The 27,994-nt window shown below is 40.2% G+C and overlaps 2 protein-coding genes across 2 annotated transcripts in view; one reads left to right on the top strand and one right to left on the bottom strand.

The window, feature by feature from the left end:
- ncapd3 (non-SMC condensin II complex, subunit D3) overlaps positions 1 to 17,793 on the bottom strand; it is a 34,433-nt gene extending 16,640 nt beyond the window's left edge. Inside the window, exons 1-16 of the mRNA XM_029700143.1 lie at positions 17,682 to 17,793; positions 12,774 to 12,940; positions 11,959 to 12,121; positions 11,636 to 11,802; positions 11,276 to 11,440; positions 11,106 to 11,167; positions 10,915 to 11,002; positions 10,666 to 10,799; positions 5,853 to 5,925; positions 5,152 to 5,277; positions 4,816 to 5,068; positions 4,668 to 4,706; positions 4,486 to 4,578; positions 4,302 to 4,375; positions 593 to 727; positions 43 to 263 (exon numbers count right to left, since the gene is read on the bottom strand). Coding sequence (XP_029556003.1) covers positions 43 to 263; positions 593 to 727; positions 4,302 to 4,375; positions 4,486 to 4,578; positions 4,668 to 4,706; positions 4,816 to 5,068; positions 5,152 to 5,277; positions 5,853 to 5,925; positions 10,666 to 10,799; positions 10,915 to 11,002; positions 11,106 to 11,167; positions 11,276 to 11,440; positions 11,636 to 11,802; positions 11,959 to 12,121; positions 12,774 to 12,940; positions 17,682 to 17,733 — 2,012 coding nt within the window. The 5' untranslated portion in view covers positions 17,734 to 17,793. The remainder of the gene's footprint in view (positions 1 to 42; positions 264 to 592; positions 728 to 4,301; positions 4,376 to 4,485; positions 4,579 to 4,667; positions 4,707 to 4,815; positions 5,069 to 5,151; positions 5,278 to 5,852; positions 5,926 to 10,665; positions 10,800 to 10,914; positions 11,003 to 11,105; positions 11,168 to 11,275; positions 11,441 to 11,635; positions 11,803 to 11,958; positions 12,122 to 12,773; positions 12,941 to 17,681) is intronic.
- A 607-nt stretch (positions 17,794 to 18,400) lies between these two features.
- LOC115154181 (vacuolar protein sorting-associated protein 26B-like) lies at positions 18,401 to 25,172 on the top strand. Its single transcript, XM_029700142.1, has 6 exons — positions 18,401 to 18,857; positions 19,628 to 19,784; positions 20,480 to 20,644; positions 22,240 to 22,415; positions 22,689 to 22,831; positions 23,243 to 25,172. The coding sequence occupies exons 1-6, from the start codon at positions 18,635 to 18,637 to the stop codon at positions 23,381 to 23,383; spliced, it is 1,005 nt and encodes a 334-aa protein (XP_029556002.1). The 5' UTR covers positions 18,401 to 18,634; the 3' UTR covers positions 23,384 to 25,172.
- The last annotated feature ends 2,822 nt before the right edge of the window (positions 25,173 to 27,994 follow it).

Genomic DNA, 27,994 nt, shown 5'->3' with positions numbered 1-27,994 from the left:
ATTAACATGAAGTCTCAGAAAGCAGCGTGAATGTGTACCTACCCAAGGTCTTGGCAGTTGTCACACAGCAGGCCCAGCAGGTCCCAGGTCAGTGTCTGCTGGGCGTCCCTGTAGCTGTAGGAGCCGTGGCTCTTCACCTGGCTGAGGATGGTCTGCTCTAGGCACTCCAGGGCTTTCTCCTGGACCGAGCTCTCTGCGTCCACCACGGCCGGCACCACGCCCCGCAGCCACGCCTTCTGTACCAGGCTGTTCTCTGGGTGGGCCTGAATGGAGGGGTAGCCCCAGGCACAGAGATATGAGAAAAATATGGAGAAAAGAAGAGAGGAGAGTGCTTGTGAATGACTGAAGTTGACTATACTGGCCAGAGATCTACAAGGCTCCTAGACCTTATGAGCTGGTTTCCTGGACCATGGAAACTCCAGAGGTGAATAGGATGGAAGTGTTGATCTGCTCATGAACAATATGGCAGAAGCTCAACTAGACTAGAGCAGTGTTCCAACTCCAGTCCTCAAGTACCCCCAACAGTACCCTGGACTAGAGGGTAGTAGGAGAGGCAGTGAGCAGTGCCACCCAGACAGACCTAACTACTCACAGCGAGGAGGTCCATGAGGCACTGCAGGGCCTTCTTCTTGACAGACAGGGCGGGGTCACGGGTGCGTTCCGACAGCACAGCCAAGTTCTCCTCACTGAGCATGATCACGTTGTGCTTCAGGAGGCCCATCATCGCCTGGACACATTGAGGGTTAGTGAGATTTTAAAGAGTGGGTTGGTCGTATTTGCACACCTTATATTGCCCCAGCAGGTAGAAATGAGTAACAAGCAAGAAATGTGCATTCCACAATCTGTGATCTAACCCTTGGGGGGAGGGTTCTACTAAGCTAACATATGGAATTATTTTAGGATGGTCATACAAATAATCAATTAGATACTTTATTTTGAATGCTAGGACCCCTTTAGGTATGTGTTATTTGATTAAACATTGAATTTGGTCTTACTGCCATTAGCCCATAGAAATACATTGAATAACAGATTCACACATGGAAAAACTGTCCCCCAAAAAAATCTAAAAGGAAGTTTGTTTTGAAGTGCCTGTCCTATATCTGAGATAAGAAAGATCAGGAAATATTTATTTTTGAAATATCTAACCACTTTTTTTTTAATGTACTAACCTACTTCCATATACAGTACTGTGCAAAAGTTTGAGGCAGGTGTGAAAAAATGCTGTAAAGTAAGAATGCTTTAAAAAAATAGACATGTTAATAGATTATATTTATCAATTAACTAAATGCAAAGTGAGTGAACAGAAGAAAAATCTAATTCAAATCCATATTTGGTTTGACCACCCTTTGCCTTCAAAACAGCATCAATTATTGTAGGTACACTTGCACAAATTCAGGGATTTTGTAGGTATATAGTCAGGTGTATGATTAAACAATTACACCAAACAGGTATAAATTCAAATTCAATATGTAGGTTACAACACAATCATTAACTGAAACAGCTGTGTAGGAGGAATAAAACTGGGTGAGGAACAGCCAAACTCAGTTAACAAGGTGAGGTTGCTGAAGACAGTTTACTGTCAAAAGTCATACACAATGGCAAGACTGAGCACAGCAACAAGACAAGGTAGTTACACCGCATCAGCAAGGTATCTTCCAGATGTGCTGTCCAAACTCTTTTGAAGCAGCACAAAGAAACAGGCAACGTTGAGGACCATAGACGCAGTGGTCGGCTAAGGATCTTACTGCAGCAGATGAAAGACACATCATGCTTACTTCCATTCGCAATCAGAAGATGTCCAGCAGTGCCATCAGCTCAGAATTGGCAGAAAACAGTGGGACCCTGGTACACCCATATACCGTCTGGAGAAGTCTGGTCAGAAGTGGCCTTCATGGAAGACTTGTGGCCAAAAAGCCATACCTCCAACGTGGAAACAAGGCCAAGCGACTCAACTATGCACAAAAACACAGGAACTGGGGTGCAGAAAAAGGGCAGCAGGTGCTCTGGACTGATAAGCCAAAATGTGAAATATTTGGCTGTAGCAGAGGCAGTTTCTTCGCCGAAGGGCTGGAGAGCGGTACACGAATGAGTGTCTGCAGGCAACAGTGAAGCATGTTGGAGGTTCCATGCAAGCTCGGGGCTGCATTTCTACAAATGGAGTTGGGGATTTTGTCAGAATTAATGGTCTCCTCAGTGCTGAGAAATACAGGTAGATACTTATCCATCACACAATACCATCAGGGAGGCATCTGATTTGTCCCAAATGTATTCTGCAGCATGACAACGACCCCAAACATACAGCTAAAGTCATTAACCTCTCTTGGGTAGAGGGCAGTATTTTCACGGCCGGATGAAAAACGTACCCAAATTAAACGGCCTACTACTCGGGCCCAGGAACTAGAATATGCATATTATTAGTAGATTTGGATAGAAAACACTGACGTTTCTAAAACTGTTTGAATGATGTCTGTGTGTATAACAGAACTCATATGGCAGGCAAAAACCTGAGATAAATCCAACCAGGAAGTGGGAAATCTGGTTCTTGTAGTCTTTTCAAGTCATTGCCCATCTAACACAGTGACTTAGGGTTCATTTTGCACTTCGTAAGGCTTCCACTAGATGTCAACAGTCTTTAGAACCTAGTTTCAGGCTTTTGCAGTGAACAGAGAGCGAACAAGGCCGGGAAGTTGGTGACTCAGAAAATGACATGAGTTTTGTGGCGCGCGTTCACGTGATGAGGTATCTGTGTTCCAAAATGTTTTTTCAAGACATTGGAATCATCCGGTTGGAATATTATTGAAGTTTTATGTGAAAAAGGCCCTAAAGATTGATGCTATAAAACGTTTGACATGTTTCAACGAAAGTAAATAGAACTTTTTTTTAAATTATTTTTTACTTTTCGTCGTGAAATCTTGGGCGCGCTTCCTACATTTGGAGTAGCTTACTGAACGCGCAAACAACAAGGTATTTGGACATAAATTATGGACTTTATCGAACAAAACAACATTTATTGTGGACCTGGGATTCCTGGAAGTGCCTTCTGATGAAGATCAAAGGTAAGTGAATATTTATAATGCTATTTATGATTTTAGATGACTCCAAAATGGCGGGTATCTGTATTGCCTAGTGTATGTTTCTGAGCGCCGTACTCAGATTACAAAGTGTGCTTTCCCCGTGAAGCTTTTTTGAAATCTGTCACAGCGGTTGCATAAAGAAGATGGTTATCTATAATTCTTTGAATAACAGTTTAATACTTTATCAACGTTTATGATGAGTATTTTTGTAAATTGTTGTGCTGATTCACCGGCAGTATTGGAGGCAAAATATTTTCTGAACATCACGCGCCAATGTAAAATGCTGTTTTTGGATATAAATATGAACTTTATCGAACAAAACAGACAATACATGTATAACATTGAGTCCTTGGAGTGTCATCTGATGAAGATGACACTCCAAGGGGGTTGAAAATGGCTGTGTGATTTTTCTTGTGTTGTACCTGTCCTAACATAATCTAACTTTATGCTTTCGCCGTAAAGCCTTTTTGAAATCGGACAATGTGGTTACATTAAGGAGAAGTGTACCTTTAAAATGGTGTAAAATAGTAGTATGAGCGCTAGCGTCCCACCTGCCCAAGAGAGGTTAAGAACTATCTTCAGCGTAAAGAAGAACAAGGAGTCCTGGAAGTGATGGTATGGCCCCCACAGAGCCCTGATCTCAACATTATTGAGTCTGTCTGGGTTTACATGAAGAGAGAGAAGCACCTGAGGCTGCCTAAATCCACAGAAGAACTGTAGTTAGTTCTCCAAGATGTTTGGGCCAATCTATATGCCGAGTTCCTTCAGAAATTGTGTGCAAGAGTACCTATAAGAATTGATGCTGTTTTGAAGGCAAAGGGTGGTCACACCAAATATTGATTTGATGTAGATTTTTCTTCCGCTCACTCACTTTGCATTTTGTTAATTGACAAATATAATCATTCTTACTTTACAGCATTTTTTCACACCTGCCTAAAACTTCTGCACAGTACTGTATACTTACTTTCATTATTATTTTTTTAACTGGTACCAGGGTACCTTCAGACGAGTCTTGTGAGCGTCCTAGAGTGTGTTCGTGAGTCTCTCACCTTTCCATAAAAGGGTCATAAAAGTGGGCAGGCCAAACTGGCTGATTTTTTTATTATTCTAATTGACTCAAGATGGTTAATGGCATACAACCATGCAAAAGAAGCCTACAACTCTAAGTCATGTCATCTACTGACACACTGTACAGTACACACATTAAACAAAGACAGAAGTACGTACCTGCAGTGCACACTTCCTCACGTTGGTCTTTGGGTCACTCACACGGTGCTTCAGTAAAGCCATTGTGTCCTTTGCTAAAGAAAACATGAGCATCACATTACCATCAAATACTGAAATCTTGTCCCACCAAACAATGTTTTAAATAAACACCTAAAAAGCCTGTAAAAAAAAAAGATAGACTTACACTCAAAACTTGCATGGTCATTGTTTGTGATCTCAATAGTCTTGAAAGGTAAAGTCCTGAACGTTTTTTGGGTTGTCTGTGAATTTAAAGTGCCTAAAAAAAGGAAAGGAGCAGGGCACATTGAGTAAACAAACAAAAATATCCAACTACATTACTGGATTTAAAGCTGTTGTAGAGCTTACCATCAGAACTGTCACCCTCCAAGACAGTCTGCGCAGATGCTAAAATTGATAGAAATGACAAATTAGTTTAGTATGCAACTAGTATTTGGTGCTTTGTGCATGTGTACATACATGCATATGTAAATGTATGTGTGTGAGAGAGATTCACTGGTGGGGAAGAGCTCTTTGATGCTGCGTGTGGCGTTCATGGAGGGCAGATCCAGGCACTGGGCCAGGCAGGTGAGGGCGTGGCCTCGGACTGTGGGTGAAGCGTCTGAGCGACGGCCAAACACCATGTTGTGGACCAGGAACCTGTGGGACAGGAAGGAGACTAGTTCTGCGTCCAAATTTTCATTTGCTTCCCTCTCTGGCTGTTCCAGCAGAGCCATGGACACGTCCAGTGCAAACATCCGGTACGCCACCTAGAGGAAGATAGCAGAAAGTTCAGATTCAGTTCAAAGCCAACAGCTCAAATCCCAACTAATTCATACGTGACAGTGCTTACCTTTGCTTGTCTGGAGTAATCAAACAGCCACTTTATGAATGACGCGTAGTCTCCACAGGGCATTTTGGCCAGCAGCTTGGCCACGGCCTGGGCTCCATGCGTACGGTAGTCTGTCTTGTCCACCATCTGAAAAATTCATGCCAGGGCAAAGCTATTATCTAATGTCTTTATTTTTTATTCTAACTATTATCCCCCTTTTTGGGATTACGATCTTATCTCATCGCTGCAACTCCCCCAATGGGCTCGGGAGAGGCGAAGAGCGAGTCATGCGTCCTGTGAAACATGAACCGCCAATCTGCACTTCTTAACACCTGCTCGCTTAACCCGGAAGCCAGCTGCACCAACGTGTCGGAGGAAACACTGTTCAACTGACGACCGAAGTCAACCTGCAGGCGCCCAGCCCGCCACAAGGAGTCGCTAGAGAGCAATGAGCCAAGTTAAGCCCCCCCCAACCTGGATGATGCTGGGCCAATTGTGCGACGCCCTATGGGACTCCTGTTCATGGCCGGTTGTGACACAGCCTGGGATCGAACCCCAAGCTGTAGTGATGACGCAAAACTGCGATGCAGTGCCTTAGACCACTGCGCCACTCGGGAGGAACGTCTTTTATAGGAGTAAATTCTCTTTTAGACAGAGTTTGGAATAGTTCCGAATTGACAAAAAAATGTATGGAAAGAATTTTAAAGTAAATGTAGTTTTACCCGGAAGGATATGTGCTGCAGGAGGATCCGTAGAAAGGGCAGTGCTGGCTCTTTCAGTTCATCAACAACGTGACTATGAGACACACAGGGCGAGATCCATTACTGCAACTAGTGATATGCATTTCAAACTGCAAACAAAAAAATTAAAGGGTTCTTACGAATACATACAGGAGTGCATGTTAGTTTAAATACTTTTTTTGAGGGGGCTTTTTAAAAGATTCTACATACAAACAGGTAAAGGGTAAAACAAACTATCCCCTACCGCAGGGGTTCCCAAACAGCGGGGTATGGGGATCACCCCCCCTCAAAAAAATACATATATTCTATACATATTTATTTTTGTGTGGGGGGGGGGGGGACTCAGTCCGGCTTTCAACTAATTCTTGAAAGTTGTAAAAGTAGAATGCACAAGCTGCAATTGGGAGTGCACCATAAGTTTTCCTTGGCATGTCAGTCATTGCATACCTTAGAGAGCCATATCTAGATCAACTAGCCCATGTCAGCTGAAGTTTTTTTAGCCCATAGATTGTTGTAATGTTTGAGTGACTCAAATATCACATGAATACACATGGAATTATATACAAGAATTTGAGCTTTAAAACTGCTAGATTTTCTCTGCGCCTCATGGGGAAGCAGGAAGCCTAGTGGTCAGAGCGTTGGGCCAGTAACCAAAAGGTTGCTGGATCGAATCCCTGAGCTGACAAGGTAAAAATCTGTCATTCTGCCCCTGAACAGGGCAGTTAACCCACTGTTCCCCAGTAGGCCATCATTGTAAATAAAAATTTGTTCTTACTTGACTTGCATAAAAAATGTAAATAATGAAATGAAGAATTACAGTAAATAGGTTTTATGCTGGAAGGGGGGCCACGAGTGAAAAAGTTTAAGAACCCCTGCCTTACCGCATCAACAGAGCCCAGGAGTATATGTTTATGTAAAATATGATACACACACACTTGAAGTCAGAAGTTTACATACACCTTAGCCAAAGACATTTAAACTGTTTCACAATTCCTGACATTTAATTCTAGTAAAAATCCCCTGTCTTAGGTCAGTTAGGATCACCACTTTACTTTAAGAATGTGAAATGTCAAAATAATAATAGAGAGAATGATTCATTTCAGCTTTTATTTCTTTCATCACATTCCCAGTGGGTCAGAAGTTTACATACACTCAATTAGTACTTGGTAGCATTGCTTTTTAATTGTTTAACTTGGGTCAAACGTTTTGGGTAGCCTTCGACAAGCTTCCCACAACAAGTTGGGTGAATTTTGACCCATTCCTCCTGACAGATCTGGTGTAACTGAGTCAGGATTGTAGGCCTCCTTGCTCGCACACACTTTTTCAGTTCTGCCCACAAATTTTCTAAGGGATTGAGGTCAGGGCTTTGTGGTGGTCACTCCAATATAGAGGTCGACCGATTATGATTTTTCAACACCGATAGCGATTATTGGAAGGCCCAAAAAAGCCGATACCAATTAAAATCGGCCGATTTTTTAAAAATATTTGTAATAATGACAATTACAACAATACAAAATGAACACTTATTTTAAATTAATATAATACATCAAAATCAATTAAGCCTGAAATAATGAAACATGTTCAATTTGGTTTAAATAATGCAAAAACAAAGTGTTGGAGAAGAAAGTAAAAGTGCAATATGTGCCATGTAAGAAAGCTAACGTTTAAGTGCCTTGCTCAGAACATATGAAAGCTGGTGGTTCCTTTTAATATGAGTCTTCAATATTCCCAGGTAAGAAGTTTTAGGTTGTAGTTATAGGAATTATAGGACTATTTCTCTCTATACAATTTGTATTTCATATACCTTTAACTATTGGATGTTCTTACAGGCACTTTAGTATTGCCAGTGTAACAGTATAGCTTCTGTCCCTCTCCTCGCTCCTACCTGAGCTCGAACCAGGAACACCGACAACAGCCACCCTCGAAGCAGCGTTACCCATGTAGAGCAAGGGGAACAACTACTCCAAGTCTCAGAGCGAGTGACGTTTGAAACGCTATTAGCGCGCACCCCGCTAACTAGCTAGCCATTTGACATCGGTTACACCAGCCTAATCTTGGGAGTTGATAGGCTTGAAGTCATAAACAGCGCAATGCTTGAAGCATTGCTTAGAGCTGCTGGCAAAACGCACGAAAGTGTTGTTTGAATGAATGCTTACGAGCCTGATGATGCATACCACCGCTCAAACTGCTCTATCAAATCATAGACTTAATTATAATATAATAAACACAGAAATACGAGCCGTAGGTCATTAATATGGTCAAATCCGGAAACTATCTTATCGGGGGAAAATAACATTTTTTCTGTCAGTGAAATACGGAACCGTTCCGTATTTTATCTAACGGGGGCATCCCTAAGTCTAAATATTCCTGTTGCATTGCACAACCTTCAATGTTATGTCATAATTACGTAAAATTCTGGCAAATTAGTTCGCAACGAGCCAGGCGGCCCAAACTGTTGCATATACCCTGACTCTGCGCGCAATGAACGCAAGAGAAGTGACACAATTTCACCTGGTTAATATTGCCTGCTAACCTGGATTTCGTTTAGCTAAATATGTAGGTTTAAAAATATATACTTGTGTATTGATTTTAAGAAAGACATTGATGTTTATGGTTAGGTACACATTGGAGCAATGACAGTCCTTTTTCGCGAATGCGCACCGCATCGATTATATGCAACGCAGGACAGGCTAGATAAACTAGTAATATCATTAACCATGTGTAGTTAACTAGTGATTATGATTGATTGATTTTTTATAAGATAAGTTTAATGCTAGCTAGCAACTTACCTTGGCTTCTTACTGCATTCGCGTAACAGGCAGGCTCCTCGTGGAGTGCAATGTAAAGCAGGTGGTTAGAGCGTTGGACTAGTTAACCGTAAGGTTGCAAGATTGAATCCTCGAGCTGACAAGGTAAAAATCTGTCGTTCTGCCCCTGAACAAGGCAATTAACCCACCGTTCCTAGGCCATCAGTGAAAATAAGAATGTGTTCTTAACTGACTTGCCTAGTTAAATAAAAGGTCTAAAAAAATAAAAATAGGGAAAAAAATACCGATTACCGATTGTTCATTAAAATTTGAAATCGGCCTTAATAAAGAAAAAATAATAATAAATCGTCCATTCCGATGAGTCGGTCGACCTCTACTCCAATACCTTGACTTTGTTGTCCTTAAGCCATTTTGCCACAAAGTATTATTGGGGCCATTGTCCATTTGGAAGACCCATTTGCGGCCAAGCTTAAACTTCCTGACTGATGTCTTGAGATGTTGCTTCAATATATCCACATCATTTTCCTACCTCATGATGCCATCTCTTTTGTGAAGTGCACCAGTCCCTCCTGCAGCAAAGCACACCCACAACATGATGCTGCCACCCCCGTGCTCCATGATGAACCAGACTTGTGGAGGTCTACCATTATTTTTCTGAGGTCTTGGCTGATTTCTTTTGATTTTCCCATGATGTCAAGCAAAGAGGCACTGAGTTTGAAGGTAGGCCTTGAAATACATCCACAGGTACACCTCCAATTGACTCAAATGACGTCAATTAGCCTATCAGAAGCTTCTAAAGCCATTACATAATTTTCTGGAATTTTCCAAGCTGTTTAAAATACAACCAACTTAGTGTATGTAAACTTCTGACCCACTGGAATTGTGATATAGTGAGTTAAGTGAAATAATCTCTGTAAACAATTGTTGGAAAAATTACTTGTGTCATGCACAAAGTAGATGTCCTAACCGACTTGCCAAAACTATACTTTGTTAGTAATACATTTGTGGAGTGGTTGAAAAACGAGTTTTAATAGCTCCAACCAAAGTGTATTTAAACTTGACTTCAACTGTGTGTAACATACATACATATACACACACACACACACACACACACATATACACACACATACATATATATACACATACATACACACACACACACACACACACACACACACACATATATATACATACATATACACATACATATATACACGTGCATGCGTGTATATATACACGTATATATAAATGACTATTGCCTGGTAGCACTCACATCTATAGCCATGAAATGCTTTGAAAGGCAGAATAAATGGGATTTTCTATTATAAAAAATAATAATATTTTTATAAACACTGAACCATGCATGATAGAACAGATTGTTCAGAACAGCTGGTGCTATCAGGCTTATTAACCGATGTGAATAAGGTCTTTATACAGGTTAACATTCGCAAGGCCAGACGGGAAAATGGGTCTGTACTACATTTAAAACTTTCTGTACTTCTGTCAAATGTGTCTTACGTCATTGTCTACTGCTTGAGACGATAAAGTCTGTATCAGTGCAGCCGATGTCCCAATTATTATTGCGCGAGAACACTGAGCCTCCTCACAGCCTGCTCCACTTACTCATTGCTAGCTCTAGCCTGTCCTGATGATTACCATTGTTGTTATGTAGTACAGATTTTTTTTTTATACCAAAGTCAAATTGATTGTATGACTTTATAACACATACATTCAAAAATGTTAAATGTAATGGTATTGAACTCAAAAGATCTGTCTGGATCAAGTGCCATTCTGTGACTTTGGTTAATATGCCCCCGGGTATCATTTTGGTATTGTGATGGTATCGACTTTTGTGATAGTAAACTTGGTATCAAAATCAAAACACTAGTCTACACCTGTTGTTTATAAAGCATGTGACAAATAGTTTTTTGGACATATCCTCCTGTTTCCTGATCATTGCAGATGGACATGGAGTGAAGGAGAGGAAGCATGTTAATTGATTCACGTCGTGAACTGCCATTCCTTACCTGACAAAGCCAATGGCCTGATCCCGGGCAGCAAGGACAGCTTGGGTGGCCATCATGAGGGAGGGCTTGCCACTTTCCCCTTTGCTCATCATGAGGATCACATACAGGACTCTGTGGAAAACCCGGCGCAGAGACTGGAGAGACAAGTCAATTCAACAACAAAGAACCAGAGCTTAAACTCATTACGGTAGTAAGTCTGTAGCAATGTTTTGACCAAGGAAGATGTGTTGTATGTATTTTCCTCAATACCACTTTCTCATCCCCGTGATTTGAGGAGCAGAGCAACCACAATCCGTAATAGGCCAACTCAGGCATTGTCCTCATGTCATCGATATCCCTGGGCACAGATCAATACAATTTTTACAAATTATTTTTTTTATTTCTGTTGAAAATATTGAAGTTCAAAGGATAATGAAGTGTATGCATGTCTGTGTACTTACTGTCCAGCACCAAAGGTCAATTCTCCAATAACAGGCTCAAAGTTAGTCAGCTTGGCAAACATCTAAAGTTGACAAAGAAGATCCAGCTTTTAATGGTGTAACTGCTCAACATTTTAATAGACAAGGTCAAAACCACCTAGCCTATAGATACTGGCACTATCCAGCAGTACCTGTACACAGTTGTCTGCACTCTGTGGCTCATCCTTCAACGGAAATTTGAGAAGGAGCCGGAGGAGGCTTTTCACCAGGAGGACGACTCCCTCTCTGATTTTCAGGAGGTCCTGTGGAGACAAATGGACCTCCTCCTCCTGTTCCTCATCCTCATCTACTTCCATCTGTTGAGTGAGAGACAAGACAAAAACACAATTAGAATGAACAAGGTGAGTAAGCTTGACAAAATTAAACAATCATTGAGATTTGATCAGTGTCATTATACAATATTGTGTAAGGTAAGACAGCCCCAAGTATGAAAACAGGAACATGCCTGGACATAAAGGCAATGGAGTATTTCCAGTATATCTGTGACAAACCTCGTCATTGTCTTTCCTGTGTGGTTTGGACCGTTTGCCGTCAGCCTGAGAGCTCTTCAGGGTGTCTTTCTTGCGCTTCTTGACCAAGCTCTGGGGCCAACAGTTGCTCACAGTGTTCAAGCAAGTGTCGAAGAGGATTTGGTGGAACATTTTGTTGACCACACTACCTGTGGAAGACCGACAGAAAGGCAAGACCAAGAGACAGACCAGAGTAAACACACATTCACAGGGTAACCTCCAGCACACAGGAAATTATTTTCACCCGTCCACATTAGAAGTTCTAATCAAACATGCTTCAGAATTTTACTTAGTACAGTACATACCTGGGATTCCCAGTAGGAGTAAGTAGAGGGAGGATGCCTGTAGAGCGCTTATCCTTTGCTGAACGCTGGCTGTTTTGGACTTCCCTCCCAAGATAAAGTACGACAGCACCGCCACAAGTGACTTGACAGAGACCCCATTGTCACCGAACACTGTCCAGACACTCTAAAAATACAATCACGGAATCAAGGGAATGATAAATCAGAGTACATTCTATGGATTGCTTCTCTGTAACAGAAAGGTTCCCAACTTTGAAGTCAAACCCATCTGTAAATTATTCAGTGCTTCCCCTATATGCATTTAACAGTGGCGCAACGCCGGTGCTATATCATGGCCTCCACTGCACAATTTTTTATTATAATGCAGATGTATGCCCCAGGAAGACCCCATCCACCGTCCGCCACAGGTCTCTTATTTTCATACTAAACACAACAGACATGGTATTACACGCTCCTGATTTTTTAACTGACCTCATGACCAGTATGAAGTTGATAGAAATAAAACCATGCATTTCAAGATGGAATTCACACTAGAGGAAAACAGCTCAACTGTCCACTCCAGCAACTTTGTTATTTTTTTTGTGGATGAAACTGAGCGAGGTGAGGTGCGTCGGTAAATATTCTGATGTTCTTTCGCACATGCAAAGATGTGTCAGTAACTTCTTTGTTGTTGTAATATCCTAAACGGACCTGGCAGTTTCAACAATAGAATTCCAGCTTTAAAAAAGGGTATGCTACAAGTACTTGAGGTTAAGGACAGCCAAACAGAAAAGACCATGCATTTTTCAAGCTAAACTCTTTACTAAAACAGTTCTTACTTGGGATGTGCCATCAGTTCCTAAAGTGGACACCTCAGTGTCAGTCATATAGGGTAGCAGGAGACTGTACAACGTTTTGAATTCCTTGGATCCATTTTTTATGACAATGGCAGCATCCAGTGGTTCAGTTTCAGTGAATTCAAAATCCCACACAGCGTCAACCCAACCTGCACAAAAAAACATCAATGAATATTAGTTTTAACTCCTTACTTGACCCCAAACTCTGAACAATGACTGCAAGACTGACTTGACATGATAATAAATCAGCTAGCTATCATAGGTCAATTCTACGCCAGCTGGGTGGAAAATATTTTTGGCATCTCAGATTGTTCTGGCAATTCTCACATAGGAACTTCAATGGGAGGCAGGACGCTTGACATGCTTTAAAAATGTGTATTACAAACCACATAAGAAAATCATGAAGAAAGTGGCCATTTTATGCCATTTTTAGACTTATACATGCCTTCGATAACATCTTGGTCATTATACTCCTTCCAGTGTACTTTAACATATGGAGTATGTCTACTCTAGATTCTCAAATACAGATTCATTTATTCAACATATATATATATATAAAAAAAACATGAATATCTCAAACTATCCTTTTTGATTGTTTATTTTAAAGATGTATTTTTTGGAACAATATATGCTCTCTGCTAAATCTGAAGTTCAGATCAATTTTCCGAGCACCACAGTGAATGGTAAATGGATTCAAAGTGAACTCCCCCTGCTGGTGATTTGCTGAATGTGCAATTCTAAAGGAGGGCTGTGATTGGTTAATGACCTATAATGTCAATTTCTATGTATAATATGGGTCATATCATTATAAGTACCAGAGAGCCCACTCTGCAAATTGTATGCGTGTGAAGAGTATATTGTTTCAAACAATAAGTCTAAAAATAAGCTAAATAAAAAAGGGTAGTTGAGAACTATTAAAACTATTAATATGGCTCACGTTGAATAAATTGTGTATTTCAGAATCTAGACATACTCCATATGTTAGAGCACAGTATAATGAGTATAATGATGACACCAAGATGTTGTCTGTATCATGTACGGTTCACAGATCATTGGGTGCAGTGGTGGAAAAAGTACCTAAATTGTCATACTTGAGAAAAAGTAAAGATACCTTAATAGAAAATGACAAGTAAAAGTCAGACAGTAAAATACTACTTGAGCAAGTCAAAAAATATTAAAAGTATAAATAATTTCAAATTCATTATATTACGCAAAACCGAAAAAAAAAAATGTACACAAATATTACCAGGGGCACACTCCAACACTCTTACAAACGAAGCATGTGTTTAGTGAGTCCGCCAGATCAGAGGCAGTAAGGTTGACCAGAGACGTTCTCATGATAAGTGTGTGAATTACACAATTTCTCTCTCCTGCTAAGCATTCAAAATGTAACAAGTATTTTTGGTTGTCATGGAAAATGTATAGAGTAAAAACATTATTTTCTTTAAGAATGTGGAAGTAAAAGTACCGTAAATTCCGGACTATAAGCCGCAACTTTTTTCCCAGGCTTTGAACCTCGCGGCTTAAACAATGACGCAGCTAATATATTGATTTTTCCCACTTTCAATTTTTTTCTTTTAATTTTTTTTTAAATAACATTTTGTGGCGTGCTCAGTTTTTTGGCGGCATGAAGCTTTCATTAGACCAATGAAATTGCCGAACGGGTTAAGGTCAAACAACTTTTTTGTTTACTGTTTAGATTAAATCGAGCGCTCTCAAACTTCCCATCATTCTGATTACGGTAGTCATTTTGTCACCCTCATCATGGCAAAGACACGGAGAAATGCATATGATGCAGCTTTCAAGTTGAAGGCGATTGATCTGGCTGTTGGAAAAGGAAATAGAGCTGCTGCACGGGAGCTTGGTCTTAATGAGTCGATGACAAGCCGTGTTTTGTTAAAGCCTATTTATTTTTTGTTACAAGCCGTGTTTCGTTAAAGCCTATTTATTTTTGTTACAAGCCGTGTTTCGTTAAAGCCTGTGTAAAGTTCATTTGTTTCAATGTACCGGTAGGCACCTGCGGCTTATAGACATGTGCGGCTTATTTATGTTCAAAATATATATATATATATATTTTAATTCAGTGGGTGCGGCTTATATTCAGGTGCGCTCAATAGTCCAGGAATTACGGTAGATGTGTGTATTGGGTATATGTCATTTGTTAGATATTACTGCACTGTCGGCGCTAGAAGCACAAGCATAACATCTGCTAATCACGTGTATGTGACCAATTCAATTTGAGTAAGCCTAACACGGAACCCAAACCAGCTGTGCGTGTGCGCAATCGTGCATAAATACATTTTGTCCCACCAAACGCGATCATGACGCGCAGGTTAAAATATCAAAACAAACTCCGAACCAATTATATTCATTTGGGGACAGGTCGAACAGCATTAAACATTTATGGCAATTTTGCTAATTAGCTTACACTTGCTAGTAGAGGTCGACCGATTATGATTTTTCAACACCAATACCGATTATAGGAGGCCCAAAAAACCCGATACCGATTAATTGGCCGATATCGAGATATATATACACATATACAATAATAACGACAATTACAATAATAGTGAATTAACACTTATTTTAAGTTAATATAATACATCAATAAAAACTATTTAGTCTCAAATAAATAATGAAACATGTTGAATTTGGTTTAAATAATGCAAAAACACAGTGTTGTAGAAGAAAGTAAAAGTGCAATATTTGCCATGTAAAAAAGCTAACGTTTAAGTTCCTTGCTCAGAACATGAGAACATATGAAAGCTGGTGGTTCCTTTCAACATGAGTCTTCAATATTCCCACGTAAGAAGTTTTAGGTTTTAGTTATTATAAGACTATTTCTCTCTATACCATTTGTATTTCACATACCTTTGACTATTGAATGTTCATATAGGCACTTTAGTATTGCCAGCCTAATTTCGGGAGTTGATAGGCTTGAAGTCATAAACAGCGCAATGCTTGAAGCACAGCGAAGAGCTGCTAGCAAATGCAGGAATGTGCTGTTTGAATGAATGCTTACGAGCCTGCTGCTGCCTTCCACCGCTCAGGCTGCTCTATCAAATCATAGACTTAATTATAATAACAACACACAGAAATACAAGCATTAGGTCATTAATATGGTAAAATCCAGAAACTATCATTTTGAAAACAAAATGTTTGTTGGCATCCCTAAGTCTAAATATCACTGTTACATTACACAACCTTCAATGTTATGTCATAATTATGTAAAATTCTGGCAAATTAATTACGGTCTTTGTTAGGAAGAAATGGTCTTCACACAGTTCGCAACGAGCCTGGCAGCCCAAACTGCTGCATATACCCTGACTCTGCTTGCACAGAACGCAAGAGAAGTGACAATTTCCCTAGTTAAAAGAAATTCATGTTAGCAGGCAATATTAACTAAATATGCAGGTTTAAAAAAATATATACTTGTGTATTGATTTTAAGAAAGGCATTGATGTTTATGGTTAGGTACACATTGGTGCAACGACAGTGTTTTTTTTCACAAATGCGCTTGTTAAATCATTACTCATTTGGCGAAGTAGGCTGTGATTCGATGATAAATTAACAGGCACCGCATCGATTATATGCAACGCAGGAGAAGCTAGTTAAAATAGTAATATCATCAACCATGTGTAGTTAACTAGTGATTATGTGAAGATTGATTGTTTTTTTTATAAAATATGTTTAATGCTAGCTAGCAACTTGCTGCTCCTTGCTGCACTCACGTAACAGGTAGTCAGCATGCCACCCAGTCTCCTCGTGGAGTGCCATGTAATCGGCCATAATTGGTGTCCACAAATGCTGATTACCGATTGTTATGAAAACTTGAAATCGGCCCTAATTAGTCAGCCATTCCGATTAAATCGGTCAACCTTTACTTGCTAGCTAATTTGTTCTATTTAGCTAACTTGCTGTTGCTAGCTAATTTGTCCTGTGATAAACATTGAGTTGTTATTTTACATGAAATGCACAAGGTCTTCTACCCCGCCAATTAATCCACACACAAAACGGTCAACCGAATCGTTTCTAGTCATCTCTCCTCCTTCCAGGCATTTTCTTCTCTTGACATTATATTGCGATTGGCAACTTTCATAAATTGGGTGCATTACCTGACCTCGTTTGTCTTTCAGTCACCCACATGGGTATAACCAATGAGATGGCACGGGTACCTGCTTCTATAAACCAATGACGAGATGGGAGAGGCAGGACTTGCAGCATGATCTGCGTCAGAAATAGAACTGATTTCTATTTTAGCCCTTGGCAACGCAGACACGCAATAATCGAATAACATAGATTTCCAAATGTATTTTGCAACGCACACGAGCGGTGTAGTCAGCCTGTAACGTTACTGTATTCCAAACATTGGTTCTTACGCCTACATCCTTATGATACTTTGTCAAGTCAATATTGTTGTAGGTAAATGTGAGAATTATATTAGCTAAACTCTGACTATTTATTTGTTATGTACAGCGAAATTTGCCATTTGTTCCTACGTTCTGGAATGTTCAAGTGAAGTTGGCAACTTGGAATTTAGCAAGTGACAAATGGAACTGCACGACCACAGTAGTGTTATAACAATAAAATGTAGCTAGCAAGTCAATAAAACCTGCCATAATAGTATTGGTAAAGTGTTAGATAAACTCACATCACTGAAGTTGGTGACACTTAACATATTAGGACCTAACAGTAGCTAGCTGTTAGCAAAAAAAAAATAGCAAATCAAAACAGGCATAACAACACATCACGTCAGGCGTTCACGCTAGCTAGATAGCATCGGTCCTCTTGCAACCTGGCACGGCAAATTCGTTAAATTATCAATATAAGCAGGCCAATTGTTATTTCCGTACTACTTCAATACACATATCCTTTCAAATTAGGACTTACCTCCGGAGACGTCTTTCAATTTCAGAAAATCTAGCGCATGTATTAACTCCATCTTTCTTTGAATAAACCCGCCAACTCCTCTACAGTCGCGCCCTTGATTTACGTCATCGTCGGTTATATTTACGCTAGAAATGTTGCGTCGAAATTGCGCAGAATCTGACGCTGACAGCTTTGGTTGACATATATATTTTTTTAAAGTGGGTGGTTTGAGCACTGAATGCTGATTGGCTGACAGCCGTGGTACGGGTATAACAAAACAATATTTTTGTATTCTCTAATTATGTTGGTAACCAGTTCATAATAGCAATAAGGCGGGCAATATACCACAGCTACGGGCTATATCCATGCACTCCGCATTGTGTCGATCTTAACAACAGCCCTTAGCCGTGGTATATTGACCATATACCACAGCCCCTAGGGCCTTATTGCTTAAATATTGTTTCATTTTGCCACATCTAGAATATAATAATTTTTCTTGACATAGGTGGTTCCTTTCTTCTAGCTATAATGGATAAGAAATACATTCATTGAGCAAGGGGGTCAGGAAAATCACACGAATTTAAATGAAAAATGAACACTTCAAAATTGCAATAGTTCTCTGTGATCTTATATGGTGTCAGTGTGAAGTTGGCTATAGCTATCCAAATTGATTTGGCCATTTCTATCTGTAGAATATCTGCATTCAATGCACATTACACTGATCCCGAGCCTGCAGTTACACGCATGCGCATTTAACGAGGAAACGCTACAGTGGGCATTGCAATACTGCTGTAATTGGAAACATTCAACAATCGCTCCGTTTAGTTTCGTATCATAGGACAGCACAATCTAAATTCCGGAGGAAATCACTCGTAGGAAGCATTTGGAATACAGTAACGTTAGAGTTTTGTTGTACATGCAAAATCTACAAAGGCTTGTTGAAAAAGGTATAGGCTCTGAAACAAGGTCCAGTGATGAGTTTCTTTAGTTTTGGTCAAAGTGCAGAAATCGATATATTTTTGAAAGACGCTGAGACAAGAAAGAAAGCTGAACATAAGACTGAGGATGGGAAAAGGGACAAATATTTTTTGTTATATGATGGCGAGACAGTATCTGGAAAAGTCAACGTAACACTTAAGAATCCAGGGAAAAGACTCGAGCATCAAGGCATCAAAATGGAGTTTATTGGGCAGATTGGTAAGTCTGTGACACATCAGGGTTGTCACTGCCAAAATAACTTAATAAGCTACAAAATTATCCATGGCGCAAAACATGAATTTACTTCGATTAAGAAGTCTCTATTCGTGATGTTGCCATCCTAATGAATTGTCAAGCTGATTAAATTAACTATCTGTGTCGATTGATTGATCAATGTTGCAACTGTAGCTCGATGACCCAAGTCATATGACATACATGTATGTGCCACGTGTGTTGCCCGTTGAGAGAGAAATATATGTTATCACCAGCTGGTCTTTAGCTTGCTTTGAGTATGTTACAATCGATATACAACGTTTTAGTCGATGAGTGAACGTATTAAGCCATGCCATGCACATTAGTCTATTCACTGCACGCTGCTTGGGCACGGGTTAAAATGTAGTGACCTGTGGTTGGCTGTGATATAAGTGATAAACAGAAGCACTATTGTGCCACAGAAACTCTCCTACAGTAGATTAGTTATCTGCCTGGTCAGAAGTTCAGAGATGTGTGAGAATCATGATTCTAACTTCACCTGTCAGTTACACTTGAACATAAATGTGGCCTATATCATATGTCCTTTATAGTTACATTGTAATAAACGTTATTACACACTTGTAAGATGCAGTAACCAGTTATCATTTGTAGCATTACCTTGAATATATTTACACTACATGTAATGCCTTTTAAAGGGATAGAAAGTAATCTGTAAACTCTTCTAGATTTTTTCACCATTGAAAACTGGTGACTAACAACTATTTCTCTCTTGTCAGAGCTGTACTACGACAGGGGGAACCACCATGAGTTTGTGTCTCTGGTTAAAGACTTGGCCAGACCGGGAGAGCTAACGCAGTCCCAGACCTTTGACTTTGAGTTCACACACGTGGAGAAACCATACGAGTCCTACACAGGCCAGAATGTCAAATTACGGTAAGCAAGTATCTGGCAACAAACCATGCATGAACCATTTGTACAACATTATAGGTCAAAATCAATTACCCTCACACACAATTTAAGTTCCATCACTACATGCGATTTCACTGTTATTTAATTTGCCTAATAATAATGCATTCTAGTTGTTGTCTTTGGTAACAGGGAATTGTCAGTGGATTGCATGTGATTCTAGGCCATTTAGTTAAATGTAATAATTTTAACCATTATACAGCTGATTTTCTGTGATAAAAATGCCTTTGTCCAAAAGAATGGACCTCTAGAGTGCCATTTAAAGAGTTTTGCAGTCAACAAAACAGAATTGTTGCCTTGAACAAGGAAATAGAAACAGAAATAATAGAATCTGAAAATAGAGATAGACTGGAGCCCAGTCTAGAGAATTGCCATTTCCGATGTCTCCAGTACAGTGTATATCTACAGTAGCTTAACTTCTGTACATATGTCAAATATGTTAACTTGAGAGTATAATTTGTCTTGTAGCGTGAAGTGCAAATACAGTTATATCAAAGCACAGACTTCACCTGATTTCAACTGTGTCTCACCAGCTATTTATGGTCTTTATGGGTAGAATGTGACTCCTATTGGAGACTTTCTGAATTGTTCTTTGTGCATCATGCATTTATAGTCATTAAGTAGATGAGTTGATTTTCTGCCTCTTCTCTTTTCTATTTCAGCTACTTTCTGAGGGCAACGGTAAGCCGGAGACTGAACGACATCAGTAAAGAAATTGACATTGTCGTGCACACGCTCAGCACATACCCAGAACTCAACTCGTCGATCAAGATGGAAGTGGGAATCGAAGACTGTCTACACATCGAGTTTGAGTACAACAAGTCCAAGTATGACTCTGTTACTCTGTTAATATTCATGTTTTTGAATGATGAGATAGCAAAGCTTTAGTGAAGTCAAACTTAAGTCTCCCTGGTTCAACTTCCCTAAACTGCTATGCTAATAGCATGTTTATATTTGTATTTATTATGGATCCCCATTAGCTGCTACCAAGGCAGCAGGTTACTCTTCCTGGGGTCCAGCAAAATGAAGGCAGTTATACAATTTTAAAAACATGACAATACATTCACAGATTTCACAACACACTGTGTGCCCTCAGGCCCCTACTCCACCACTACCACATATCTACAATACAAAATCCCAGTGTACGTGTGTATATAGTGCGTATGTTAACGTGTGTGTATAGTGCGTATGTTAACGTGTGTGTATAGTGCGTATGTTAACGTGTGTGTATAGTGCGTATGTTAACGTGTGTGTATAGTGCGTATGTTAACGTGTGTGTATAGTGCGTATGTTAACGTGTGTGTATAGTGCGTATGTTAACGTGTGTGTATAGTGCGTATGTTAACGTGTGTGTATAGTGCGTATGTTAACGTGTGTGTATAGTGCGTATGTTAACGTGTGTGTATAGTGCGTATGTTAACGTGTGTGTGTATGCATGTGTCTGTGCCTATGTTTGTGTTGCTTCACAGTCCCCGCTGTTCCATAAGGTGTATTTTATCTGTTTTTTATATCTAATTTTACTGCTTGCATCAGTTACTTGATGTGGAATAGAGTTCCATGTAGTCATGGCTCTATGTAGTACTGTGTGCCTCCCATAGTCTGTTCTGGACTTGGGGACTGTGAAGAGACCTCTTGTGGCATGTCTTGTGGGGTATGCATGGGTGTTCGAGCTGTGCGCAAGTAGTTCAAACAGACAGCTCGGTGCATTCAACATAAATATTTTTTGGGGCTCGCAAGTGGTCTAAGGCACTGCATCTCAGTGCAAGAAGAGTCACTACAGTCCCTGGTTCGAATCCGGGCTGTATCACATCCAGCCGTGATTGGGAGTTCCATAGGGCTGCGCACAATTGGCCCAGCGTCGTCCTGGTTTGGCCGGGTAGGCTGTCATTGTAAATAAGAATTTGTTCTTAACTGACTTGCCTAGTTAAATAAAGGTTAAATAAAATATCTATAAAAATATATATATTTATGTTAGCTCTCTGTGTACATCCAAGTGCCAGCCGTGCTTCCCTGTTCTGAGCCAATTTCAATTTTCCTGAGTCCCAAGACCACACGACTGAATAATAGTCCAGGTGCATCAAAATTAGGGCCTGTAGGGTCTGCCTTGTTGATAGTGCTATAGTGCTGTATCGTATGATTTTTGAGGAAAAAACATCTGAATGTAATAGGACATTTGAGGTAGCTTATGTCGCTAATTAAACACTGATCAGTTTGAGGCGAGTGAAACATTGTCGAAGTACTTGTTATGACAACTTCTGTCATTACTGTTTATTAGCATTGGATGGAAGTGGATAGTTAATCAAAACCAAAGTGTGGATTTCGGTCTCTCTTTGTCCATAGACTGCTTTCAAGGTAAGGAAACCATAACCTAAATATGCCATTTAAACAGTCACTTTAACTGTGAACTGTCCCTTTAATGCAGATACCACCTAAAAGATGTAATCGTGGGAAAGATTTACTTCCTCTTAGTACGGCTCAAGATCAGACACATGGAGATTGACATCATCAAGCGAGAAACGACTGGCACGGGCCCAAATGTGTACCATGAGAACGACACCATAGCCAAGTATGAGATTATGGACGGAGCACCAGTGAGAGGTAAGTGGCACCAACAACCAGTGGAGGCTGGTGGAAGGAGAAATCAGAGGAAGGGCTCATTCTAATGGCTGGAATGGAACTGTATGTTTGATAGTTTTCCGTTGACTTTATTCCAGCCATTACAATGAGCCCATCCTGCGGATTCTCCTGTTACCAGCCTCCACGCAGGATTTACACAAATGATGGGCATGGAACTTGGATTGAAAACGTCTGACAAAAGACATATATTTTACAGTGAACAATCACTTTAATAGTATGGCTTTTGTCTTTCAGGGGAGTCCATTCCTATCCGACTATTCCTGGCTGGCTATGAGATGACTCCTACAATGAGGGACATCAACAAGAAGTACTCTGTGCGGTACTACCTCAACCTGGTGCTCATAGACGAGGAGGAGAGGCGTTACTTCAAACAGCAGGTACATGCAGATACACAGTAAACACACAATAGAGATAGAATGGCAGGCAGGTAGCTGCTGTTGTTCTATTTGATCTGATTGGTGACTAATTTGTGGTTCATGTCAAGGTCAGCACATTGTTCATTTCAACTCTGTGTATGAGTGCTGTGTAACAGTAGGCTGTAACAAAACATTTATTTGTATTGGGATGTAAAGAAAGGACATCAAATAGAGGTCCTATCATACCTGTATCACACCATAGCAAATTGTAACATGAGGTGTACACCACTACAAGTAGGCTGTGTGTTGGTGAGTGCAGTAGTTCAACTGGGATGTGTTCATTATCACAACGGGAAATAAAAATTGACATTCTTATTGGACAAGTCCAGGTAGTCTCTCCCGGTTTCATTCTGTTTTATTGCCTTGTTCTAGGAGATCACGCTGTGGAGAAAGGGGGACATAGTGAAAAAGAGCATGTCCCACCAAGCGGCCATCGCCTCACAGCGCTTCGAGGGCTCGTCCAGTGCAGAGAAAGCCCTTGCTCAGGCCCAGGCTAAAGAACAGGAACAGTAAAACTCCAGAATAGCCTACACTCCATCGCTTTGTACAGGTGTGTGTGTCTGTGTGCGTGTACAGTGTGTGTGCGATGTTGTGTACATGTCTGTGAATCTATGAATGTGAGAAAGGATGCATGTGTTTTTTCACTGCATCTATGAATGTGTGTGTGTTTGTCAGAGCATCTTTGAATGAGAGCATGTGTGTGTTGATGTTCAATATGTGAACATCAGCCATTTTAGGCATATATTTCTACCCTCGCCCATTTCAACATCGCCATCTCACCACAAACACTGATGGCACTTTCTACAACAACTGCAGCTGAAAAGGGATGACAAATTTAATGTTTGAAGAAATAAGGCATTCTCATGGTATATTTGTAACTTTTAGTCAGGTTTTTCTGTCGTATTGATTAGCATAATATGCTTTTTCATTTTCTTTGAAATAGTGATTTCTTAACTCGAAACAATGGTGAAAACAGCTGCTGTTGACATAGCTTCCTTTAGGCATCTCTTAATGAATACTTGTCTTTGGCAGTTGGACTCAATGGACATGCAAGACCTCTTAAGTCCTGTTTACACCTTGCATTAACATGTGGTCGTCATCCGATCAAGATTTTCAAATCACTATCTGATCAAGGTCTGTTTTGTCGACACAAAAATGTGTCTCTCATCCGTCTACTGTATGTGGACACTGGACACATGTTAGCGCCAGGTATAAACGTGTCTTTAGAATCAGAGAATATGCTAAATGTTTTTTTATCGTGCGAAATGTCATGCAAATAGGGAACATTTGGGAAAATTTCATTTCAATTGTCAGACATCAACTATCAACATTGCATTCCATCATCAAAAAAACCATTCTATTCCAAGCTTTGTGTCATTATCAGTAGATGTAAACAGCAATGTTTTATTTTTTAACATCATCTTTTTTTATGTATTTGATCTTTTAGTGGCATTATACATGTTCTGGGTTCATCTATCTGTTAGAAATGTAAGCCAGGTGGCTTATGTCCATTAACATTGGCCAAGTTCATTTTGCATGGCCCAAGTGTGGTGACACTGATAGTTTCTTGGAACTAATGGCTTTCACGGTTGTGGCTAGATGGAGAATTAATGTAGCAGGTTAGGAGAATTAACATGGAAGGTAAGAAGAATTAACGTTGCAGGTTAGGATAATTAGGTTAAGGTTAGGAAAAGGGTTAGGCTTAGCTAAAATGTACTCCATCTTAGCGTAGAAGCCATCAGTTCCGAGAAACCACCAGTATACCATGCCGGTTCCCTGGGTAGGCAGTGTTTTCACATTTTAGACCATTCCATTGGTCCTACTGAAATCTCCACCCACTCAAAACTAACTTACCCACTGCCACTGCTGCTAATACGTGTGAAAGATTTTGGTGTAACCTTTCCAACCTAAGAACCAGAAATAAGATCAATTTAAACCATTCATTTTTATTTGCACTAGATCCAAATTATGTGAAATCAGTCTGTTTTCTGTCAGTAATTGGTTTGAAAAGTACCTAGAAGACATTGCCAGCATTGGATAACTTTTTGCCTAAGGTTTAATTGCTTAATGGCTCTAGTTCAATTCTAGAAACAACCGCACAGCTTGTTTTTCCTGTAATCTCCAACCATTTTACACCAGGCACTTGACTTCCGGTGTGAATGCACTGAAGTCCTCATAAATTGTGCCTTCACTGTAGGGCTCAGTGTAATTTTGATTGGAAATAATATGAAGAAACAAAGAATGTGTCAAAAGTAAATACATTTGTGTCAGAGCAAATAAATTTGCAAACATTTCTAAAAAACTGTTTTTTGCTTTGTCATTATGCGGTATTGTGTATAGATTGATGAGGGGGAAAAAACTATTTAATCCATTTTAGAAAAAGGCTTTAACGTAACAAAATCTGGAAAAGTGAAGGGGTCTGAATACTTTCCGAAGGCACTGTATAATGGCCTTTAATAGACTTTAGGCTTGATTCATTCAGATTGCACTAGCCGACTCCCACATAGCTGTTGTTTCGACGGCATTAGGGGTGGAACTGGGTTAGAGCTGTCAAATCCACAAGCGGTTCTTGGCATTATACCTGTCGCGGATATTGTTATTGGCTGCATAGAGTCGTATTAGTATAAATCCCATGCAGCCATGTTATGCTTTATTAATGCTAAACAAAGGTCCTTAAACGTATTAGAGAATGATGGATTTAATTCAAAATGACTAAAAAGAAAGGTACATAAATCAAACAAATATATCAACATAAAGATATCATACAAACCTTTAAAACTACAGTCTGCAAATAAAAAGAAATACAAAAAATGTCTGCCCTGCCACTTATTTTAATATACAGCTGAGGGATGGGAAAATATTACACCACATAGACAGCGCTCCAGATGCAAGGACTGACAGTTTTGAAGCTATACAGTCGTGGCCAAAAGTTTTGAGAATGACACAAATATTAATTTCCACAAAGTTTGCTGCTTCAGTGTCTTTAGATATTTTTGTCAGATGTTACTATGGAATACTGAAGTATAATTACAAGCATTTCATAAGTGTCAAAGGCTTTTATTGACAATTACATGAAGTTGAAGCAAAGAGTCAATATTTACAGTGTTGACCCTTGTTTTTCAAGACCTTTGCAATCCGCCCTGGCATGCTATCAATTAACTTCTGGGCCACATCCTGACTGATGGCAGCCCTTTCTTGCATAATCAATGCTTGGAGTTTGTCAGAATTTGTGGGTTTTTGTTTGTCCACCCACCTCTTGAGGATTGACCACAAGTTCTCAATGGGATTAAGGTCTGGGGAGTTTCCTGGCCATGGACCCAAAATATCAATGTTTTGTTCCCGAGCCACTTAGCTCTCACTTTTGCCTTATGGCAAGGTGCACCATCATGCTGGAAAAGGCATTGTTCTTCACCAAACTGTTCCTGGATGGTTGGGATAATCTGCTCTTGGAGGATGTGTTGGTAACATTCTTTTTTCATGGCAAAATTGTGAGTGAGCCCACTCCCTTGGCTGAGAAGCAACCCCGCACATGAATGGTCTCAGGATGCTTTACTGTTGGCATGACTGATGGTACCGCTCACCTTGTCTTCTCCAGACAAGCTTTTTTCCGGATGCCCCAAACAATCGGAAAGGGGATTCAGAGAAAATGACTTTACCCCAGTCCTCAGCAGGCCAATCCCTGTACCTTTTGCAGAATATAAGTCTGTCCCTGATGTTTTTCCTGGATAGAAGTGTCTTCTTTGCTGCCCTTCTTGACACCAGGCCATCCTCCAAATGTCTTTGCCTCACTATGCGTGCAGATGCATTTACACCTGCCTGCTGCCATTCCTGAGCAAGCTCTGTACTGGTGGTGCCCCGATCCCACAGTTGAATCAACTTAAGGAGACGGTCCTGGCGCTTGCTGGACTTTCTTGGGCGCCCTGAAGCCTTCATCACAACAATTGAACCGCTCTCCTTGGAAGTTCTTGATGATCCGATAAATGGTTGATTTAGGTGCAATCTTACTGGCAGCAATATCCTTGCCTGTGAAGCCCTTTTTGTGCAAAGCAATGATGACAGCACGTGTTTCCTTGCAGGTAACCATGGATGACAGAGGAAGAACAATGAGAACAAGCACCACCCTCCTTTTGAAGCTTCCAGTCTGTTATTCGAACTCAATCAGTATGACAGAGTGATCTCCAGCCTTGTCCTCGTCAACACTCACACCTGTGTTAACAAGAGAATCACTGACATGATGTCAGCTGGTCCTTTTGTGGCAGGGCTGAAATGCAGTGGAAATGTTTTTGGGGGATTCAGTTCATTTGCATGGCAAAGAGGGGCTTTGCAATTAATTGCAATTCATCTGATCACTCTTCATAACATTCTGGAGTATATGCAAATTGCCATCATACAAACTGAGGCAGCAGACTTTGTGAAAATTAATATTTGTGTCATTCTCAAAACTTTTGGCCACGACTGTACATTGTTTACAATGGTATTGTTACAATCAATTGAGTAAAACAAGCTCATGATTTGTATTCTTCAAAAATGTATGACTATATATCATTCATTTATGAGAAAAAAAATTATGCCCCAATCCTACGCTGTAGCCTTAATTGTATTTACAGAAATTGATGTGTATTTTGACCTAAAATAAATGTAATTCATCTTTCATAGCAAGCTATAAGGTACTATCCCATTTGTGAATGTTAGTATACAGACAAAGCTGTTTATCAAGGCTCAGGAGAAGACCCAGATGCAGACAGTTTTGAAGTAGCAAAAGTTTATTACAGAAACAGGGGGGCAGGCAAACGACAGGTCAAGGGCAGGCAGAGGTCAGTTGTCCAGAGCAGAGTCCGAAAGGTACAGAACGGCGAGCAGGCAGAATGGTCAAAAACCAGCAAAGCTAGAAAACAGGATCTAGAGCAAGACAGAAGCACGGGAAAACCACTTGTTGGCTTGACGAAACAAAACGAACTGGCAACAGAGAACACAGGTATAAGTACACTACAGACCCGTAGCACTCACGTCCGCAGCCATGAAGTTCTTTGAAAGGTTGGTAATGGCTCACATCAACACCATTATCCCAGAAACCATAGACCCACTCCAATTTGCATACTGCCCAAACAGATCCACAGATGATGC

Source organism: Salmo trutta, chromosome 19, assembly GCF_901001165.1.
Source record: "Salmo trutta chromosome 19, fSalTru1.1, whole genome shotgun sequence".
Classification (NCBI taxonomy): Eukaryota; Metazoa; Chordata; class Actinopteri; order Salmoniformes; family Salmonidae; genus Salmo; species Salmo trutta.
The sequence above is the reverse complement of the archived record's forward strand: the minus strand, read 5'-3'. Positions and strand labels throughout refer to the sequence as shown.